The sequence below is a fragment of the Colletes latitarsis genome, chromosome 14 (genome assembly GCF_051014445.1).
Source record: "Colletes latitarsis isolate SP2378_abdomen chromosome 14, iyColLati1, whole genome shotgun sequence".
Classification (NCBI taxonomy): Eukaryota; Metazoa; Arthropoda; class Insecta; order Hymenoptera; family Colletidae; genus Colletes; species Colletes latitarsis.
In genome coordinates this window covers 22452925-22477314 of record NC_135147.1, presented here as the reverse complement: position 1 = coordinate 22477314, position 24390 = coordinate 22452925, and the positions used below count along the sequence as shown (strand labels likewise).

At 40.5% G+C, this 24390-nt stretch overlaps 1 protein-coding gene across 1 annotated transcript in view; it reads left to right on the top strand.

The window, feature by feature from the left end:
• Positions 1–551: 551 nt before the first annotated feature.
• Positions 552–24390, top strand: part of LOC143349826 (follistatin-A-like) — a 65075-nt gene continuing 41236 nt past the window's right edge. Inside the window, exons 1-2 of the mRNA XM_076781392.1 lie at positions 552–1335; positions 1764–2125. Of these exons, the coding sequence (XP_076637507.1) occupies positions 1891–2125 (235 nt within the window). The 5' untranslated portion in view covers positions 552–1335; positions 1764–1890. The remainder of the gene's footprint in view (positions 1336–1763; positions 2126–24390) is intronic.

Here is a 24390-nt window from a genome sequence, read left to right as displayed (position 1 = left end):
CGTCGTCGTTACTCCTCCAGACACCACAGCTCCGAAGCAACAATCAACCGTGAACGAGCGAAACGCGAGAAAACGTGTAACGCGGTCAACGAGGGAAGCCCTATCGGTTCGCGTGATCGTTCCTAGCGGCCGAATACGTGAAAAAATAACGCGCAACAATTACTTAAGAGAGGCCCGGTCGGAGAGACGGAAAAGAAGTCCGTGGCGAGCGAGACGTCAGAAGGAAAGCGTAGGAGGAGCATCGTGCGGAAAGTCGAAAGAACGCGCGTGTAGCACGAGGAGGAAGGAAGGAAGGCGGCCCGGGGCCGGTGAAGGGCAGGAGGACGCAAGAAGTACGAGGAGGAAGGAGTGGTGGTAGTAGTAGGAGGAGGAGGTGGCGGCGGAGGAGAAGGAGACGAAACATGCATGCATGCATGCATGCATGAGACAGGCAGGCGGACAAACAGGCAGACATAGAGGCAGGCAAGGCATAGAGAGGCGTACAGGCAGATAGGCGAGCCGCAGCCGCAGCCGCAGCCGCGATCGCGCGCGAGGAAGAAGGGAAGTGGGGACAACATAACACAGCGCGGCCGCGTGTGCACACCGCTTTTGCAGAGCTTCGCTCGGCACACAGGGAGACGTTCCGCCTTGTACTGCTGCCGCTGCTGCTGCTGCTGCTGTTGCTGCTGCTGCTGCTGCTGCTGCTGCTGCTAGCCTGCTAGCTGGCTGCTGCTGCTGCTGCCGTTGCTGCCTGCCGACTGTCGACTGCTACTCTCAGTCTGTCGGGCGGCCTCGTGCGCGCTTGGTTTCCCCATCGACACGAATCCGCGCGCCACCGAAACTACCCGCGTAGTTCGAGAGAGACGGGCCGCCTGTGCGTAGTTGCCCCGTTCGCGAGACCGTAGCGATCGGCTACGGCGAACGAGCGGCGGAGTCCGTCACTCGTTGGCGAACGATCGACGAGGATCGAGTGCGTGAGGCAGGTCGAGAGCACGGTGTTGCTCACCGTGTTACGCAGGGGCCCCGGTCGATTTCGCCATCGTCCACGTGTCTGACCGAGGAACCCGACGGACGACGATCGCGATGATGCTGGTACGCGGGTGGTGCGTCGCTGTGCCGTGCGTCGGTCGATCGTGACGGGGACGATCGGGTCCGCGGACTGGAGGACGCGTGCCTTCCCGGAGACAGCATCGAGAAAGTACGGTCGTTGGACGGTGACAGGACGCTCGACCGTTCGCCCGGAACGAGAACGAGAACGCCACGGTCTCTCTACAGGTGTTTCGAATCGATTCTCGCACGGCCACGAGGGGCCCTCCTTTGCCCGTGCAAATCCTCGTGGATGGTGTGATATGTTCAGTGAGTTTCCAAACCCCGGGCACGTGATCTTTCTCTCTCTCTCTCTCTGTCTCGTACCCCCCGGGTCTCGCGACGCCCCCCACGGTACGTGGAAAATTGAACGATATAGCGAAGAGCACGGTCGATAGGTGTGTTAGATGTTGCCGCGAGGTCGAAGCGCGACGATCGTTCCGCGTAGCGGGTGTCTCGGTCGACGGGTCACGGCGCGTCAAGCGCGGGATTTCTAGGCCTCTCGTTGGCAGCCGGTCGCGTGACTTTTCCTCGTTGAAATGCTAACCATCCTACGGTGGATTCTGTCGTGTTGTCGCGTGGCGTCGTGCCCCGTGCCTCGTGAACAATCCGATTGAAAACGCTAATTCAATCGTTTCGATAGACGATTAAGATCCATCAGTTTTGGATCGAGCGCGTGAACGATCGAACGTTTTCAGCGTGCGGTGGTGTAAATGACGAGGCTGGCGGAAGGACGTCTGGCGGACGGATACGTGGTAAATCGAGGGTGATCTCGGGGAAAAAACTGTCGTTAACGGGGTAGCGGGAATCGATCGGAGGAGGCAGATGAGATGCGAAGCACGAGGACTACGCGCCGCGGAGCTGGCGGGAACGAAGAAGGCGGAAGTTAAGAAGCCAAAGCTGCCGAAGGAGGGAGCGGGAACGGCGGAGGGTCAAGGGGGCACCTGGCGGGGGTCGCCTGAGATGACGACCCTGCGACGGGGTATCGTGACACCCCGATACAACACCTACGTCCTGGTCTCGCTGATCGGACTATTGCTTCAGACGCAGTCCGCGACGGGTGAGTGATTTTACGTTTCATTGCAATCTATCATGATCGACGACAGGGCTCCTGAATCAAGCTAACCCGCCGGTTCTTAACCTTTTCAACCCTCCAACGCGAGGCTGATCGTTCGATCTGTCATACTCTGTGTCACGTTCTAACGATTCATTTCACGTTCGTATAATTTGCATGTTTACTTATTTTTTGACGATAGACTTCCTGGTGGTCCATTAAATTTCAGATTTCGAACTTTACTTGTCAATGTTATTTATTAACGATTTACATGGAATTTTAACCCTTAAAGGGGGAGACTCGTGTAAAATGGTAAAACGAGATATTTGATCATTTTTCTACAGCAAAGGCTTACGTTTATTACGTTCTATTGAAATTTGGACGAAATAATAAATGTTAATCCTTATGTCGACGGCGTTGATCGGCGTGCAGTCTGGCATTTTTTTCTTTTGATCTAGAATAAAAAATCGAACGTCATTTTATTCATAATAGTACTATGCGTCGTATGGACTAACATCCTCCTTGAGGATGATTCTTGCAATAAATTTCATAGTTTAAATAATTATTATTATTAACATAGTTTAAATAATTATCATTATAAAGGATGTTAGTTCGTATGACGCGTAGTACTATTATGAACAAAATATCGTTCGATTTTGTATTCTAGATCAAAGACTATACGCCGATCAATACCGTTGACATAAGGAATAACATTTATTATTTCATCCAAAGTCGATGAAACGTAACGAAAAAGGAATATTTGTATCTTGAAATGTTAAAGAATATATATGGAAAGTTTCAACAAACCCTTATGCTGTAAAAAAATTATAAACTATCAATTCTCGTTTTATAAGTCTTCACCATTAAATGGACTCATAATCTCAACTGTATTATTATACTTAATGCTGATTTTTACTAAATTGATAATCAACCAATTGTATAATTCATACATTAAAATTTTGATTTTGGGACGAATTATGCTCGATCGTATACGCCATATCACGTATGCTCCGTTTGCTATATACAATTCAAATTCGTACGTATTATTAATAAAGTTACGTACGAAATTGGGTTTCGACCCATTTATTTACGAAATAAACGAACGGAGTAAACATTATTCGTTCGTTTCGACGGTTAACGGGTCGAGGCACAGTTTTGCGCACAATTTATAATAACGGGTACAAATTTTAATTGGACATAGCGGAAAGAAATTCGTGTGAGTCTAGCTGAATTACCATGATTTTATACGGGATTATAATTTATAACCAATTACAGAAGCATGTTCCTCCAGAGAAACGGTCTTATTTCATATTGTAGATAATTATTTTAACGCATAATGCAATCAGGAAGTTTTTTAAAGAACAGTTAATTATGTGAAACGGCCAGAAATATTTCGTTACTTTCTTTTTTGCTTCTATTTTTCTACACATTTATCTGTTAATTTATTTAACGGTACGGTTCCGTGCTAAAAATTATCGAGAATTTTTTAGAAGTAGAATTGTGTTTTTATTGCACTTGGATGGTTGTTTTTTAGACATCGAATCAATTTCCAAGTCTGTTTAAGTCCTTTCGAAAGGTAAACTTACCATTTTATAACTTCATTATAAAATATAAATAATATTTATTATCAGTATAGTATACGATCAAGTTATTTTGCTGTTAGAATACGACACGATGAATCACATAGATGCGATTAATTTTTGTGAAAACAAAATTTAATACGTACAACTTCATTTGTAGAAGAATATATTACAAGGGAGAAAATAATTGAGCGAGTTTACCAAGAAGATAAACTAATTATATGTCGGACGAAGCACAGTAACACCCTGCTTAACGCTCAGAATACATTTCATTGGAGCGCTAAGCAGCGTCATTTTAACGTTACATAAATAGGAATAGGTGAAAATACAAACATATTTATAGGTGATGTTGCTAAGTTTAAAGAAGCATCCACATTATTGTATCGTTCATCCGCGTCTTACCATCTTGACGCTTATAATTTGATACTCGGGGAAAATTTATTTAATTATTGTGAAGGTCTGGATCATTCGTGTGGAATATTAGGTTGTAATAACGAGGTTTTAACTTTATATCGATATTTATTAAATTTCTATAGATATTAGGAGAACTATTATGAGAATTTATTTACGAAACTATTTCAAAATTAATCCTTAATAACTGTCTGCTATCGGACATTTAAAATTTTAATTAAGAAAACAATGTCAATGTCGATTTACTAAGATCGTTTGTAATATAAATTCTTGGGATCATAAATGTGTCACGGTTGTTTGAAAATTGAAACATTATACGTAACGACTGCCTGTACTTTTCATTTTTTTTCGCCCGAAAAGGCTTTCGTTATTAAACTTTTACCTTAATAGTAATCGTCGGATCACAAAGGCCATCGCGAATTACATTTTTTTATTAAGAATAACCGCGCTCGAACTGACGGCGTTTAATGTTGCAATTAATTTCGTACTAGCACCGAAATCTTTAATAAACGTCGCGTAACAATCGTGTTTATTTATCGATACACTTTAAAGCACTTTACGCCGCGTAGTTTTATCAAACATAGTATCTGTTCTCTGGTATGGATTTATATACGCGAAACACGTTTATCAGGATTATTAATCAAACTCCTGTAATTAATATCGAGCATATCTGTAATTTGTCTTTCGCGTCGTGAGTTATTTCAACACGTTCCTACAATTATTTTTAACACAAATTTTCATGCTCACGGAATGACTGTATTCCGGCGTAAAATTTATGCAGTGCTTTCCTCATAAATAATGTATTACTCGAAGACTTTGCAGTAAGTAGATAGTTTCAAAACGACCACGGTATTTTTTTTTATCGATCCGTGACTATCATTATCGGAACTCTTTATTGGGATACAAAAAGAAAAGCATAGTATTTTCAATTTATTTTAAGAAAACATATACACATTGTACATTTTGTAAAGAACCAATTTTAGAGCTTTCCTCTGTTCATTTATATTCTTATAGTAGATAGTTTAGCTTCCACTCTATTTTCTATTTTCTCACATTATACAATTTTTGTATTATAATTCTTTATTCTCCCAGGCTGAAGATAGCTCGAAGTAAAGTTCAAACGTTCGTTCGAATTAAATTGAATTGAATATTTAATTCTAACTAGAGACTAAAAATAATGGCCAAATATTATTATTGGGTTGTACTATATTCCTTTTTAACAAAGTAGTTTTTAATATAACTCCCATTATTATTTATAAGTATTCTTCTTTAAAGGCAATTGGTTAATTTCGCCCAAATAGAATTTTCAAAATTAGAATACATTTATACCTGTCACCGAACTTTCACATTTATGACAGGTAGAGATTTTAAATTTACAGAGAAATTAATTTAAAAATAAATTCGAAAATTATTTATCTTTCGATTCGCTTAGAAACTGTGTCGATCGTACGATCCTTGTGTTTCCCACGCGCGTTGGAAGCAATAAAGAGGCGAAAAAGGTGTTAAAAACTTTTCCATTCGTTGCAATTCTAGTGTTGCGTGGATGATCGTTGCCCGAGAAGCAACAATAGTTTTTAATGTCCAAACTGGCGTCGACGTAACGCGAATCAAGGTGTGTTTCGATTGTTACCGAAGTGTAATTCTCGTTACGCAAGCAACGAGAAGAATCGATCGGCTAAACTGTTTATTTGTCGTATTTAGAGTAAAGTGTGTCATTCGTTCGAGACCACTGTAAACGATATTCGACTGCAGTTTGTGTGTTCAAGTGATTGAATATGCCAACCGTCCGCCTTGATTTTATTCCCTCATTTACAAGTTTCCGTTTAAAACGTAACAGGTAGAAGAGAGTACTTATTTTTGTTCACTTCGTTTATTTTAGCGACTGACTGCTCGCCAGTTGCGAAGAACAGCAGGCGAGGAGTTACGTCGAACATTTATACGAACGAGAAATAGTATAAAATGATCGCTTGTGCAGTTTAGGCTCTTTCAAACCAATACTGAAATTAACAAAAACGAATACATTACGATACGTTTCGACGCGACGCTTTCATTTCAATAAATAGTTATTTGTACACATTTTCATGAATATATTAATCAAAACACTGGAAGTTACAGAACTCATAAATATCATCTGTTAACAGTTTGTGCATCTTACTTAAAAAGAAGTTCATTTTTAAAATGTTTTACAGTAGAAAAATTTATAACACCTTAGTTATTATGACTATTTAAAGAACCTCGATTGTTGCAAGAAATTGGGCCTGAAAATTCTTGCAACAAGCGAGGTTCTATCGTACGTATAATTCATACACTGAAATTTTGATTTTTATTCACGGCACAAGTTGTCCACACAACTTTGCTTGGAACATAATTCATACAAGAGTAATAAATTTTTGGTTTCAAAGGCGTTTATTTGCATGGGGGCTCGTTAGTAGTAAAATAGTACAATTAAACCATAATCAAAACGGTGTTCTCGTACTTGTAACAGAGGATAATTCTTACATCACGAGTTATTCTATATCTGGCCCCATATTCTCATGAATATTAATTCAGCATAATATTAACATCAACAAACTGGTTTCCATTGGAACGTAAAAAAATTAACTTCACTGGACGATTATCATTCTACACTTCGACTTTACCGAAGCGCGATCGCAAACGTGTTAAATGTCTTTACTTTGCAATACGTCGCGTTCTTATTATTTATTTTGCACAAAATTTCAAAACGGTCAATGTCAATTCTTTATATTCCTTCGCGTTACGCAAACCGATTATTTTTTCACATTATTCTAAACGTATAAAATTTATTGCGTCCGATAATTGCATTGTTTCTAATCTTATCGTACACCAATAGTTGGGACAAGCTGTAGTTTTCTTTTAAGATAAGATACACAAAAAAAAAATACAGAGCCATCTGTTCTGTCATCTGTTGATGACATAATTTTTTTTTTACCACATAACGGTGCAAGTGCAACATGCATTTACACTTGTTTTTTTTTTCATATCGAAGTGTGCATTTCTTGTTACATAAATCGATTCGTCTCATCGTTTCGCGTATAAAAGTGTTGGGGCATGAACATTGAAAATGCAATACATTATAAAATATTTCGTAGTTTATGTTAGAATATTACTCTATCCGAACGGGCACTCAAACGTTCCGTCATCAACGTTTAAAATATTTTATTAGACGCCAGTTTACAGTTATCGTTACGTTCTTAAGTTATGCAGCAATTATACAATTAATTTTAATTTTAGTCTTCGTGTTGTCAGTTGAAACAGAATATTCAAAGTACTCGATCACGATTGTCCATTTTTGTTTCGCTTTATAAATGTACGAAACATGTCAACTTTCTTAAAAAATCGATTTATGTAAAAACCGTTCCACCAGATAAAAAGGATATTTTATTAAAATATGAATTAGTTGGACATCAACTTCTTGTTTATAAATCTTTTTAGATCTTGCACATTATACATTATTTATGTGTACGTTCGAGAACAATTTTAAAATAAATATACGCGTTAGTGAACTCTAGGATGTTTCTTTCAGGGTTCTCTATTTAAACAATAATTTATAGATACGTAACTGTCAAAAGTGACTTTTAACATTCTCGAAGAATGCGATTAGAATTCCAAGTGCATAGTTCATGATAAATTACTGGATCAAATTCGATTCTAATCGCGTCAATTGCATTTAATCACCTTTAAGAGATCGTGTAATTCTGATTTCGTGTATTACTAAATTTTTATAGCTAAATTCTATGTTACCAATTCTCTTAAAATTGAATAATTTGTTTACCTTTACTCTGAGCCCATCTTGACCCATGGAAACTGTTTACTTTAGAATCGCAGCGTTTTTACTACAATAATAGTACTACATGGACTTGTGAAAGTAAACGATAACAATAAATAGAGAATTTACAAATACGATAATACAGAAACTCAGGAAATAATACAGGAATTAAGGAAATTCATATATGGGTCAATATGGACCCGCAGTCCGTCGCGTTAATGCGATCAAACGGTATCAGAATCAGTTTCTTTTAGAATCGTAATGTTTCAGCTTTCATCGAGTAACAATACGAAATTTAGATTTGGGTCAAAATGGACCCGTGGGGGTTAATATCGCGAAAGACGGTACAAAAATTTGCTCGGAATTTTTCTGTGCATTCCGAGGTGTTTCGTTGACAAAAATAACTGCTCTTTTCGTTCGATGTGTACGCGTTCCTCGACGTTTATCGGTCGCGTGTAACACGAGCAAAGCGTGTCGCAACGCACGGCGTCTCCGGCGAGACGGCGTCGACGAGATGCAGCGAACAATCACGAACGGTGATCGGCCAATTATCGTCGCGGTGCCAATGAAATTAGTCACGTTGATACCGTGGATTAGCCGTGAAAATGCATCGCGCGGCGATCGTCGGTCGCCTTCGGACAGGCGATAAAGTGCGAATTAATTCAACGCTAATTCCACGTCTGTCGGCGGCGGAACGCCGCGGGGAAAACGCGATACGAACGAATGGCTCTCTAAAACTTCATTAGCGCGTTCGGGGGATTCCGAGTAGTCTCGCGATTATTCGAACAATTTAATATTCGAATTTTTTCCCTTCGTAATTCCCTCTTTATTTAACGACTTTGTCGAATAAAAACGGAAATGAGAAATGCACGCAGAAGAAGCGTACGAGGGTGGACGAGCAAGATTTTAGCGAACGAATAATTTTTCATAGGTGTTCGAACACTTGAGTATATTAATATTTGAATATCCCCTAAAACGGTGAAAATGTAAGGAAGAATTTTTGAAATCGAAATTTTAACTTTGAAATCCGTCGTGTTGCCGTTCGTATCGTCAATATTAACGATTTCTATTTTTTAATTTACTAATAGACCGCACGAACGTACGCAAATCTTCGGAAAAATTTATAACTCTAAGAGCAAGTTGTTCCATTTAAACGAATAAATTGTCGATCACGACGAGACAATCGTTCGTCGAATCCGCGATCTCGTTCTCCAAGTTAACCCTTTACGCCTCGGTTCACGTAACTAGAGCGCTGATAACGATCTTGGCGCCTAATTCAAATGTATGACACGCACTTATTGATCCCAGATCGACTTCTGGCAAGTTCGCCTTGTGATATCGTTTGTTACTCCTATTGCGACTAAATTTTATCAAGTTAAAATCGTATTGTTTAAATTAGATGAATCGAGGCTACGAAAACAAAAACAAACCCCATCTAAGTCAAACATACTTTTCATAGCTTCTTTACAACTAATATCGCTATATGGAGCTAATTTTGTACGTAAAAGTCAAGCTGTTTAAGAATCAAGTTATTTTAGTTCTCGTGGCCTCAATTTGTAATAGGTACGAGAGAAAAATAATAAAGTTAAACGTCCAAATAATCGATCTTTTCGTTTAAATTAGATGGAATAAAAAATCGACTCTTGGACTGAAAGAAAGAATTTTGTAATGCATCGGTGACGAAGGTGTCGTAATTTTCTAATTGCTCCAAACCATTAAAAATTGCTTCCCTGCGGGAGAGAAACATTGATTTAGACCTTTCGTCGTCCGACTTTCACCTTGCCCGTGCAATGGTGCACTTTTTAAACGTAAGATGATTCAAGAATAATGACGACGTCAAACGTGCACGCGGGAAGTTTTTTGCATGAGAAGAACCAGCATGGTATCGTCGTAGAATCCAATTGCTTTCAAAACGATGGTAGAAGACCATACATCATCGTACTTGAAATTATTTTCTTCTTACGGTTATGTCGTAACAAATAAAAAACAAACTAAGCCACCCTTGGTCGTAAGAATAATCTATTTCTTTTGCGATTTACCGATTCTAACAAAATTATTAAATTTTATTTACCGCGAATGCGACAGTTCTCATCATTTTCGATGATCAAACTAATCTAATTTATAATACTGTTTACATTCTGATATTTCAGTAGAGCGAGATATTTTATGTTTTCTAAAACTTTCTGCGACCCCACGGAATTTTAACGCGACCCTCGAAGGGATCGTATAGCTTAGGAAGCTTTACGGTAGAGAACTCTTCGCTATGATTTTTCTAGAGGCTCTCGACTTATTGTTGGACGCTGCTACCAGGTGGAAACAATCTCCTACACTCGGAGTCTCTAGATCAAATTCAATAGCGAGAGAAATCTTAAAGAATCTTGACTAGGACGAAATCGTACTACGATCTATTTACGAACTACCTTCGATTCTACGCAAGAAAACAATAAAAAATGTTCATACGAACATGGGTCCTATTTAACCTTGTTTTTTAATTATGAGGATAAAGACGAGGATAGTTGAATTAATTCCACTCAACTATTATTTGAATCTTGTATTTGAATGACTAGGTGTCAGTATATTGAAATAAGTGTGTCTAGTCGACAAATGACAGATATGCATTTTTAGTATGTGTTTATTATTATAAATAATTTCGTGAGAAACAGAGAGGGTGAGACAGCCAGTAGACCTCAGATTTATGTTTAGACGCAAGGAGGCCATTTTGAACACCTATTGCGAAAGTTAATAGGTACTATGAGTTCAAGAAGAAATTCGATGTAATTTTGCGAATTTTACTTTGACATTTTAGGGGGTCATTCTTAAAACCCCAAACATTGAAAAGTGATTTCGTCACAGTGGTTTCTTAAATTAAATGAATATAAACACGAAACACAAGCCCGTGCAACGAAATTGCAAGGGGTTCGAAACTCACAATCGCAAGAACCAGAGGCGTTCGAAGGGTCGAGGAGCAAACAATTCATAAATTAACGAACGAAAGTTTGTAGACGATATTTTCTGGGATACCCTAACGTCACAACCGTTAGGGGAACGTCGGCGTTCCGGAGGGAACGAGAGGGGGGAAAGCGCCGTTAAAGAAGAAAAAGGGACGCGAAGGAAAGCGGAGAGGGCCGGCTACCTATAAAGGCACAACCTTGCGAGAAGGTTTCGGGGTATCGCTGGTCGAGAGCGGGTTTTGGCCCGAATCTCCGGCGTCTTGACGAGGCCGATCGTTCCGCAGGGGGTTGCAGAAGCTGACACGGACGCAGGAAGGCTACTTGTAAGTAAAAGAGACGCGGCCGCGCGCCGTGGGGAAGAGCGAACGAAAGAGGAATCGAAGTGATCCGAGACAGGGGGAGACGCGGGAGAAAGAAGTCTGGAGAGGGGGAGGGGAGGAAGGAGGAGAAGAGGGGAAGGTAGAAGGGAGAGAAAAGGGTAGGGGGAGAAAGCCTTGTGTAATGGAGGAACCAGTTTGCGGGTCAGTGCTCCGCATCAGCGAGTGAAGCTTCAGCCTGTAGACGCGAGGACGATGCCACCGGGCGAAAGAAGGACGGCGACGGGGGCAGAGGGACCCTCTAGGTCCTCCGCCAAGGGAGATGAGGGAGGAACGCGAAGGGCCAGCAGACGGAGGGGGCCAGAAAGGCCTGGGCGAGTCGTGAAGCCGCTCGCTCGTCGCGCGGAGCGTTAGGGCCAGCCTGACCGGCGCGAGGGAGAGTCCACGCTTGGCGCCATTTTCCCAACAGGGAAACGAATATACCAACCAGCCAGGAGGAACTTTACGCCCTCGCGAACCCCACGGGGAGACCCTCACGCGGAGAGAAGGAGGCTCTTTTCGTCGAAGATGGTTCGGGATCTGAGACGACACCCGGGGATCCTCAGACTCTGGGGCTGCCGGAAGATGCATCGTCGCGTTTTAGGGATTTTCTTGCTTGAAAGTGTTCCACCAGTGACCATTCGCATCGTTGATATTCGCGTTCGAAGCTTTCGAGCACTTCTCTGTTTCTTAGTCTGGTCTTATTGGGCTTTGAAACGTTTCGATCCGAGTTTGATTGGTGGGCTGAATTTATTAACCCCTCACGAGTCACGAGTTCTTGATGTCCAGTTTCACAATTATAGGCTATAAGTCATCGAGTTTTACAAATTAAAATTAACACATTTTTACATTGTCGAGGTATTCGTAAAACAAATCTATTCTTTTTTGTGGCCATTCTTTGTACGAACAAATTTGAACGAAATTAAATAGTATACGTTTGAAAAATTATTTGGAATTAAATCGACCGTCAAGGGGTTAATAATTCGAGAATGTCGAATTGTAGATCACTGACTACCGAACGTAGAGCAACGAGGAGGTCCTCTTTAGAGCGATAGAAGTATCCTTAAAACCATAACTACCAAAGCAGTCAAAATAAACCATTCGTAAAATTTACTTGACAGAGTTTTTGAAAATTTACCGTAATTTTCTACAAAATAATGAATAAACACTTATTTCCATTGCATTGTACTGGGTGAATTTAACTCTTTCACTCAAAAAGTTGTTTGGTATAAAGAGGGGGAACTATTAATTTTTTGCTATATTCTTTTTTTATCAAATTCTTCTGTATACGAACGTATAGAGTTTTCAACAGAAATTTCAAGAAGTCTTTTACTATGACTCCTCGGGTGCATTAAAAGGACACTTTCTTACGAAACGCCAGTAAACGCTTGCGGTATAATGGTTCGCTCGGGACCCATCTGTGGTGAGGCCTCGTTTCATTACGACTACAGAAATTCATTTCTATGCAATGTAAATAATTGCACGTACTTTCTCGTCTTTATTTACATTTGATGAGAGGTTTTGGCGGACCATAAATTCTCGAGTGCGACGCGTACGACAACCGGTAAGGCAGAAAGGAATTAATACCTCGAAAAAATTTAATTCGCCGCATAAATCGAATATCTCACGTTAACTATAACTGTTACTTTCCAAGGTTTCAAGTCTTCGCTGGTCGGTTCCAAGTTCGTGAAGTTTGAAATATTACTGTGATTAGGGGGAACATTTTTCAATGGAAATTTTCGAATAACGATCAGTTATACAGGAGTAGATTCTACACATGAAAACAATAAAAAAAGTTCATATAAACATACGTTTTATTCGACTTTGTTTTCGAGTTATGGCAAGTTTCTTCTTTAACACACTGTATTTACACACCTTCGCAACAAATGTTCGAAATGAACTCCTTGCATCTGAACACAGGCCTGGAGACGTTTTATCATCGACTGTTACCCTTTCCATTTGTCCTGGAATTGTTTGAATTTCAAGCCTCGTACAAACCCGTCACATAAATGCATCTCAGCCATTTCATTATACGTGAAACTTTCCATTTTAAGTAACCTAGTATTCACAAGTAACACTGCTCTCCAATAATTCGTACGTTAGACAAAGAGAAAATGTTTACAGAATGCAAAGTTGAAGCAGATACTGAGCTCTATTTGCAAACAGTCAGACAAGCATACATAACTCATTAATATAGTTAAAAATAATTATAGCAACATACAATTCGTCATAGCTCGAAAACAAGGCCGAACAGGACGTATGTTTATACGAACTTTTTCTATTGTTTTCGTGTATGGAATCTAGTTCTAAATTCGAGTTCGTATGAGTTCCACGGCGAAGGTGTTCTAAGTCGTGAATCGTTGGAAGGGTTACGGCCCCGGGACGGTTACGATGAAGCAATTACAGCACAATTATCGGTGGTACGATCGTTGTAACACGTCGGGAACAGCCCCGTGGGCGTTATTGGGAACGCGGATCGGCCGAGACTCCGCGTTTCGTCTAAACTCCTTTAACGCGCGACGGCGTTAAACCGTCCGTGCATCGGCCGCATCGTTGCACCGATGCATTTACACGTCGTAAATATTTCTCGGGCCCCGGTGTTCGCGTGTATAATGTCAATTTTATTGATCGGCCAGCGCACGAGCGGGTCGCGGCCACTATCGTAACGCATTAAAATTCGCTAAGCTTTCGTGTGCCTCGCATTACTCGAGCCGACGTGTAACGTTAGATGCTTACGGAATATAATCCCGGTTCGATATTTTTAGTTAAAACGTCGGGCTTGCGTAACGCCACGGCGTTTCTTCGTCCTTTTTCCCCCGTTCGCCATTCTTTCTCGACGATTTTTCTCCCCCGGAATAGCCGCGCGAAACGCATCGGTACTCGTTTGGTCCTTTCGTTCTTCGATAATCAATGGCTACGCAATCCCTTATACTGGCCAATTTTAAATTGAACATTGGCATTTTTTAAGATATTAAATGTTAACTCGTTATAAATGTTTATACTGAATCGAGCATAAATTACGTGATATCTCGTTTTTGTTTACAATGGACTTACACCACTTTCAAAATAAACAATCGATTATTTTCCTCGGTGAAAGTAATTCAATAATATTTCCTGTGCACAGGGCGCGATATTTAAACCCCGTAGAAAGAGATTTAGGGAACCATAAGTACCGATTCGATGTTTTCAGTCGAATCGTCGTTTCTTCGCGGGGACGTTTCTCTTCTTTGTCTCTTTTCTTTCCTTCATTCCACCGACCACGGGTGTTTCGCTCTCTTACGAAAGTTAGACAGGAGGCTCGTATTATCGTTCCCGCTCGCGAAACGATAAATCACTCGCAATATCTCGGGCGGGAAAGGAAAAAGCGAATCCGAGACGGCCAGGGTATACGCGCTCTTGCGAATATTCGTTGAAACCAGTCGCGCGTTGCGTGTAAAACGCGACCGGATCGTTGGAATCGGGATCAATTATATCGGTGCGCCGGTACAATATCAGGAAATCGAATCGATCGATCGCGAAAAAATCGCGGATACGTCGTGCGTCGGAACGCGTTACGTAAAATTATCCCGCCGCGGTCTCGGAACGAATCGACAGCGATCGTGCTCGGTGAATCCGATCTAGAGGATTCACGGAGACTGTTTAACGAATTTCCGTTCGAATATAATTTTCAAATATTTAGGATACCAAGACAATTTTCCCCCCGTTTCGACAATCTTGGGAAATACTGTTCGACTAGTTTATACACGAAACGTAATCCAAATTATTCCAGATAAATTTAAAATTATTTCTTTGGTTCGCGTGCGAAATAGGTGGTATAACCGACGAGGGACGATTCTTCGTATAAAAATGAATCGATAACGTAGAATGACATTTTTCTATACGAATCTTCGTGTCCAAGAAAATTGAGTTTGAAAGTTCGCGGAGTATGCGCGCTATATGGCTGACGCGTCTGCCCATAACTCGTTATTTCTACTTGAGTTGGGGCTCGTAAATATCGACGGTGGTATTATAATACACGTTTTGTCTGTGTTACTGTCTTCTAACCCGTTGGGGTCTAGTCGAAAGAAATGACAGCGTACTAGTGCCGGTGTTCAGAAAATAGCTAGTAGAAATAGTCAGTAATGGACAGACACGCTAGGCAAGTCGTACTCGATCGCGAACATGTATCCCAGGAATCTTAAAAATCGTGTTGAAATACTGCATTTTGGTAACAGGAATAACGTATGTACTATTAGTTTTGTAAATAATCAATATAAATAAAATGTTTCTCACCAAGAAATTTCAAAAATATATTCGTATATCAGTTAACGATGTTTTTGCGAATTTCCACGCGCGTGTGCTAATGTGAAAATGATATGCAAAGCATATGTAGAATGCATTTCACAAACTAACATAACGATATTCGTATTTTGCATAAGTGCATATATTCCGTATGCATTTAGCATACGTTTTTCATTTTCATCGATGCATGAAATCCAAAGTCCAGTGATCGGAACTAGTTCTAATATATGACGAAAAATTCGAATGGGGTGTTATTCAAAGTTACAGGAAAAGAGAGAATTCTTCGAACTTTCGTGCGAATATTGCTACAATTTGGTTAGTGTTAGCTTTGGAAAAATAACGAATAAAAAAAATTCCATAATACAGCATAGCGATAATGCGAAAAAAAATTTGTGGATCATCGAAGTAGTGGGGGATGATCATTTAAAAATACCGGGACGACGTTGATGGAACAATACTCGCGCGATGGAATGCTTGGCGGTGCGTCGAAAACGGTTCGAAGCAAGGCTGACAGCAAGAAGACCAAAACTACTTGGCGATCGGTGAAAACAGAGAATTCCCTTCAAGGATAATGACATGGCCGATAAAACAATAACGAGAGCCGGGGCAACGGCGGCGATCGGGGAGCGGCGATCACGGAGGCAGCATTTCTCAAAGTTGCGGACCACCACATTTTAATGAACACCGACTGGTTCTATCCAGCGCGCATACAGACGTATCGGATTAGCACTTTGACTCGGAGGCCTTTAATATGTGAAGCGTAGCAAAAACAGACCGACATGCACGGCCGAAGGCGCAGTCTGCGGTGATGATGAGGTTGCGATAAAACACTCGAGTTATGCGCGCGCGTGCGGTTAGTTTCAAGTTCCAACAACGAGAGTGATTACTCGAAAACCCAAGCACGATAAAACCGACGCTGTATCGCGAGCGGAGTCGGAGGTAACGGCCGGTTGTTGAGAACGCTAGGTTCCCCTTTGGTTTGCCGGTCGCCGATGGGAAAACGGGATAGGCGTAAAATAGGCTGGGGTTGCTCTGCGTTCGACAATCGGTGCCCAGAACGTAAACACCGTGCCAGATAAAACGTGGCCAACCTCAAAACAACCATTTTTCTTTTTATTTCTCAATACTTTATCAATTCGTTTCGATTTATTTATCTATTTTACCGAATAGTTCTATCCTTATACTTCAGCCTATACAGGGTGTTCGGTCACCCCTGGGAAAAATTTTAATAGAGGATTCTACAGGCCAAAATAAGACGAAAATCAAAAATACCAATTTGTTGATGGAGGCTTCGTTAAAAAGTTATTAAAAATTAAATTCAAAAATTTCAAATCGTTCTGGAAAAATTATTTTCGGTTACGGGGGTCAATTAGAATCATTTTTGGTCATTAGACATACCATCGAAATCTCACCCACTTTCGAGAAAAAAATTCGAGAATGTGTGAAATTTTTCGACAAAATTAAAAAATTTCAAATCATACTAAAAAAATTATATTTAGTTACAGGGGTCAAGTACAAGCATTTTTGGTTATTATACATACCCCCGGAATCCTACGCATTTTCGAGAAAAAAATTCAGTACGGTCGGAACCTTAAACGTTAATAACTGTTTAACGAAGCCTTCATCAACAAATTGGTATTCTTGATTTTCGTTTTATTTTGGCCTCTAGAATCCTCCATTAAAATTTTTCTCAGGGGTGGCCGAACACCCTGTATATTGACTTCAGTGGCCATCTTGTATCTTCTTGAAATTCTTCCGATCAGTTGCTTCCTTTTTGCCATTTTCGTTTTTATTTTTCCAATACTTTATCAATTCGTTTCGATCTATTTATCTATTTTACCGTATAGTTTTCCCCCGTCTGAAATTTTTAATTCTGCTTTCACACTCTCTGTGAAATACCAGGATTTTCCATGTATTCGAAGGAAATTGTTTTTCTCTTTCCTATATTTAACCGTCTGTCGTTCTTTGCATAAAATCGAGAGAAAGATTACTAAATTTTTTTTCTGACGTCATTGTCGGTTGAAAAATTTGTATTAGTTGTAACCTAATCAAAGTTTCAATTTATTACTTATAAGGTGTCCCAAAAAACGTTGAAACGAATCGTTGAGTCATGGTTACTTTATTATTTGTGTTTCTGTTTTATAAACTACAAATTATTTTTCGCTTAAACGAGTTCTATATTTAGACGCGTCTTTCGTTTCGCACTAAAATCGGTTTTATGCAAAACAATGCATTTTTTTAACATTTCTATATTTGATGTTGTTTCGCCTGTTATCTCATGAATATTTATTTACTTAGTCAATGATCGAATATCATCCACAACTGGTTTTTATTTGACACGGTCGTGTGCATTAATTCTTATGTAGGCGCTCGTATAACGTGTCATATTTTCTAATATTCTCGAAATTGCAAATATTCCGGAATTTGTCGAAAGTATCAAGAATTCTGGAGATTGGATTTTGAAATTTCACGCAGACTCGAATAAAGTGCACTAAGCAAAGTAATAATTTACTTGCTTCTTTTAATTTAGAATTTTATGCTATCATGATTTTTCACTCAAAAGAAATGTCTGTAGAAGCTTACAGGTGTATTGTTTGTTTTTAGTACACGTTGAAATTAAAAAACAAATTTTCTTTCATTATTTATTCCTATTTAATAGAGTAGATAAACATCAATTTGGAGGAAAAGGGACAATAATTCGTTACATAATGCGTTAATATGAAAGAGTGAAATTTACAAAGAAGCAAGTTCACGTAGAAGCTTTATTTCCATAAATATCGAAGGGCGCTCGAAACTTTTGAGCTGCAGTGTATATTCTCTTGTATTATACGGTGCAAGAACCAGGCATCTCCTGGAGATACCTCACTCCTGCAGTACTCCCCATCGAGTGTCTCCTTGATTGTGGCGTATGTCACTTACGGTGAGAGGGAGGTGCCTGGTTTTTTTGCAGAGAATTTGCAACACGACGGTGAAGGTATCTCTATGCGCTCGCAAACGCGGCCAAATTAATGCAAACACGCAAGGAAAATCGACGCGTATTTTTAATATTTCATTTTTCATGACTTAATTACATTATCGAACTCACTCAAAATTTAAGATCGTGTCCGTAGACCATATAGTTACGTTTCTATTTAAAAAAAACCCCATTTCTCACGATTATATTTATTCGAATTACATTGGACGATACGGATAAACACCGGAATCTTGCTAATTATTAAAATATAGAATCCAATCTCGATCACCGTTTTTTTTGCACGCTTGTTTTACCACGCCGCTATTATGAAGATAATCTAAAGTTAGAGGAGCACGCGAAATAACAGAGCACAATATTAATTATAAACGTATTACGCGTACAGAAACGTGGCCGTGGTGGATGTCGAAATGCCCCGCGATGCCAATTAAACGTTAAAAGATTAATGATGCTAAATCCAAGCGCAGTTTTCGTTGCGACCAATAACACACTATAGTCATTATTTCTATTCATTTGCCCGTGACATTACAATTTCTTTGCTAAATAACATTGCATCGAAGATTCATCTTCGACGCTGACACCGATTAACGGTAAACCTTTGATAATCTGAACGAGCTTCGATCTGATCTCGAGTTTTCTGCGCCGGATGTTGCGCTCGTCGGGATTACTGCGACGGAGATTGCATCACATTTCTCAGCGACGATAAACAAGTCATTTTACGTTGTTAATTAACTGCATCAATTCTCCGTTCCCGATCGTGATATCATAATATCGCGACTTTTTCTTCGATTGCTGTTCCATTTATTCTTAATTCGCATTAAAGAGAACTCAACGAAGAACGAGGACGTTGATTAGAGCCTTCAAATGGTATTCTAATAGATAGCGGATCCAGTCAGTTGAATCCGGCTAACTTCCTGTGCTCGATTTCCCTGGTTAAACACAAGTTTATTTTAAGTATATTGTACTTGGTATATTAATAGATCCACTTATTTTATATTTTTAATAAATTTAAATACCAGGTATCGTTCAGGTAATTATGTATCGCGTTAGATTACGGAAATTATTAATCCAGTTATGGGTTGGTTGTGCAGGGATATTTCTGGGCAGGAAAAAACATTGTCGGATCGTTCAAGCCAGACGATTCTGTGTAAAAATATAACAGATGAATTTAGCTTCTTGATACTTCATTTTGTAAATTTATCTTAAAACAACCATAGACCTTGATACTCTCTCATAAATAATATAGACGTGTTCTTTAATTCTTTGTTTATAAAATATAGAAACTCAAAATAAAATTTTACAATAGTTTCAATTTGCTTCAGTTGAGAATTTTGTAACGTTATAATTAACGATTGATGTTTTTAAATTTATACAATGGAGGCTGGAAGAATATTATTGTTTAGAGTTCAGTTGAAGATTAATTCGTTATCGAATTTAATTTCTGAATCGAATCAAACCTCATACTTGCTTTGGCCAACATGAAACATAAATGCCCTTTGAATGATAGAAAACGAAACATATTTATCGCGAATAGCGTCAGGAAACAATTCTTTGCAAGATGTATTTGATTCTGTTTTTATCAGATTTTAAATTGCTCCCCAACGGAGCCAGACAGAGTACGCAGTAAACGTAGTAACTGTCAAGTCAACAACCCAACGAAACAGAGAAGAAAAGAGCAGGTTCCCGCCACCCTTGACTTAACGTCAACAACGAAGCTCCCCAAAGAGACTACTTATAATACTTAAGCACGCACAAATAGTAAAAGCTTGAAACTGAAACTAAGAATAGGGTAGCTCCGTGTAATACGGCTACAGTTGAGCTCAGCTTTCCAGATTATAAAGATAGGGACACGACATTTCTATTTACATATTATAAATAATTTTCATACAATTTAATTTGCATAAGTATCCACGGTGAATAGAAATACTGTGGCTGTGGACACTGACAAAAGTTTATTAGCATTACTGTGAACAGGAGAGGATAAAATATACGCATTTTTAATGGCTACGGTCACACTCGACGGGGAAAACAATATTTTTCGCACGTCCTGTCGCGATAGCCGTACGATTAGCGGCCGTTTTAAATTACGTGCGAAGTAGACAATAATATAACGAAAACACTAAAAACGTGACACGTCGCGAAGTGAGAACGTTTAACGCCTTTGCGATCGTGACGTCGACGAAATCGAAGTAAATATAGAACGATAATCGTTCGGCGAAGCTAATTTTCCTACATTCCGACAGAAACCAGTTCGTTAATGTTAATATTATGCTGAATTAATATTCATGAGAATATGGGGCTACATATAGAATTGCTCGTGGCGTAAGAATTATCCTTTGTTGATAGTTCGAGAACACCGTTCCGATCGAACGCCAGTCGTATCTAATATTTTCGTATGCAGAAATATGGAAAGAAACGTCGTGTTCTATCTGGAGAAAAGAAAAATGTGCATTCCATTGCACCGATCAACAAATTTATGCTATCGAAAGACAGCATAACTCTCTTCTTCTCATCAATATATCCGTCGTGGAATTCTGTCAATTAGATTCCTCTCCGATTGTAAAATTTCCCATAAATGTTTTTCTGATTTTGGACATCGCTGTCTATCCAAGCGATCCCATAATTTCTCTATGAGGTTCAAGTCGGGAGATTAGGGTGGTCATTCCATTATTTTGAACGGCAGTGTACATTTAACATTTTTAAATAAACTTCAAAATCAACAGTCACGCACAACAGTTATTTTCTGTTCTCGTAACAGTTTCGAGTCCTTTCAACCCCGTGATGGGGTTGATTTTTAACGTCGGGCCTCGAAAAACGGGCGGGCCCAAAGCGGGGAGCCGTCGACGCGTGGCAATTGCCGTTTCCCCGTCGCCGATATCGCGTAACGAAAATCTTTCCAGCCGCCGCGTCATCGCGATCGAGCGTCAGAGCGTAACGGGCGTAAAAGCGTATCCCCGCGAGCATTTTCCGGGGTAGCGATCTCGCCTGTGCGCCGATGAAACAACACGGGAGGAGTATCGCGGGATCGGGCGACAGCAGGTGGTAAAAAGATCGGTACCCGGTCGAGCAAACGCTGCGCAGGCATTCGCGACGTGCCGTAGGGAGGCGAGTTCTTGCCTCGCCAAGACGGGCACGCGGTTAGTCATCAAGGCCCAGAGATTGTTCCCGCGGACGGCGACCCGACCGGTTGACCAAAACCACAAGCTTCTCCTCCCCCTTCCTTTGCTCCGTTCGTTGTACGCTCAACGTGCTCTCCTTCTTATTATCCCTTTTCCTACTGTTTTGCTTTGCCAAGCTTGTCTCTCTCTTTCTCTCCCCCACCCCGTACAACCCTCTTCTCGCTTGCTCTATCTCTCTCTTGCTCTTTCCCGTTGACCAGCATTTCCCTCCACGTGGTAGTAGTCGCGGTCGACTCCGTCTCCAATGCCCTGCGTCCGGTCTCGACCGAGATCGGGTGGTAATCTTAGAAAGTCAACTGGGTATCAGGTATTGATGGCAACACTGTTGAACACACGTCCGTGCCCTCGGCGTCGACGTGCCCCCTCCCCGTCGAGCACCAGGTTTCCCGCCATTCGAACACCGTCGACTTTTTCGAGTCATTTATCTATTTCGTGGCAGAGGGTGGCTTTTCCGGGGTCATCCTGAGGCTCTCTTGAATAGTTTTGCAATTAATCCCTTAAGCGTTCACAGTTATTCTTGTAGGTTACATAACAATGTATTATGAAATTATTCTTACCCCTCATGAACCGTCAGATCGATTCTGGAAAAGCATATTTCTGTTGCTGACTTGTGCAGCTTCCTGTTTTGAGAGTCTAGTAGTGGACTAGCGACTAGTCGATGGAGCACTTGCGAGAGAGACGATAGCGTAGCCCTCTGGCGGCGAGCGCGGAACCTATCGTCAGAGCGTTAAGGGGTTGACCATTACACTTGGGTCATTTCTGACGTAAGGTAGATCTTCGAGACGTTTGGCATAGTTTCTTTAATACTGTGAAAACAGGTTACGTTCGACGCTATCTGCGAGATTTATACGATAATATAACGTTATTGCTTCTTACATAACCTCTGTTTCCATACATTTTTGGCACCGATGACGAAAGTGCCTCGGTTTGAAGAGCGAAGAGAAACGAATGTTATAAAACTATACGATTTTTAACACTGTTCGCTGTTTAATTTTATTTATTTCTTAAACTAAAGTGCCAGACAACTAATTATTACGAATGCTTTTATTTAAATTTACTCGTCATCGATGTCGACTTGAAATATTCGACAATTCAATAGCATATTTATCATATACATCGTTTTCTTGATCTGAAAAGGCAAATAAATATCATTTAACCGTAGCCAACTGCAACTTTTTACTTTTGCAAAGCAGTAAAGAACGATATAGAGGAGGAGGACGCAGTAAATCCTTTATTTCGGGGCACAGCACGGTCGATCTGCCTCCGTCGTGAGTTCATTTCGCCAAGGGACGGTTATCAAGTCGTAATTGTTGAAAGAGAGTCATCTGCGAGAAGGGTGGTTGGACCGAGAGCGTAGGAGCGCAGGGGCCACGAACTCGAGTGGAAAACAGTTGAAAGACAACGGGGCGAGGGAGTCGAAGGAACATTGGTGAACGCGAACATTCGTTCATTGTACGCATCCAGATCACTGGTTCGCTTTAGATTACGCGAAAACTAAGTAACATCTTATTTCAATTAACACGAAAGCGTGATATCACCGAGGACAATCTTTGGCCTAGATCTTAACAGCACGAGTTCTCAGAACTGTTCGTAGTTTGACCATTTAGGTGAATCTGTAGTCGTAACAAACTTCTTTAGAGACTCATCTTTGGAAAATCGAATTACATTTCTTAATAATTTTAACGTAACGATATTCAAGATAACTAAAAGCGGTGGAGCAGTGCTTTCTTCTCGTTTGGGTAACGACGAACAATTACCACTTTCCCGCGAGGATCATTAATGTACGTTAATACTTAACGACCCTGCGGATGCATTTGCGTCGCGTCAGCGAAAAACGCATTGAAACGAATGGCATTTATATCGACAAAAGGTCCTTTATTCCGACCGGAATCGTGTTTCTTTAAAGTTGAAATTCAACGTCGCGGGGAACTCGCAGCGAGCCGGGATAAGATTTCCTCCGCAGCGAGGGAGAGAATGTTAAACGTCGATCTTTCTATGCAAAACACTTCGGCGCATTCATAACGATAGAGTTTACGAGAGAATAGAAAGCCGCGCTTTCGAACAATTCGTCTTTAGAAAACGCATTCCGAAGCCATCAAGATATTCGTGGCGGGCCTTTTGTTCGATGTAACGGTACAACGTGCCAGACAAATGCCCAACGAACTGTGAGACACCTTGTATATTTAACTCGTTCGTGCGTTTAGGAAAGCCGCGCTTCCTGAAAAGTATAATGATCGCCGCGCGATCGGAACAGAGATAAGTGTCTTCCGGTGTTATCCCGTACAATGGGAAGACCTAAATGTGTGAACGTGGCGCAGAGAACAATGAAACGCGGACTTTTGTATGTGGGCAAGCGCATACAAACGGCCATCGTAACGCGCGTGAAATTGCAACGTACTTCACAGTTTGTGGACCCTGGAAAACAACCGTTTTCGTGGGACTTTCGCACAGCTTTGTCCTATCTTCGATGATAGGGGATAAACTCGTCAAGGTTAATAATAAATTCGCCTCTCACAGCGTAACTGTACGATAAATTCAACTATAGGACATTGGCATCACCAAGGTCTATCCTTTGAGATCTTTTACTCGATCACCAAAACAATATTTTCGTCGTTTCACAAAAATCATTTAATCGTTCAAACAATCTGATCGATTATGTCGAATAACATCTGGTCGAGACAATTTTCCATACAATAAATTCAACTGTACGACGTTGTAATTACTAAGGTGTATCCTATGAGATCGACCGCCATTT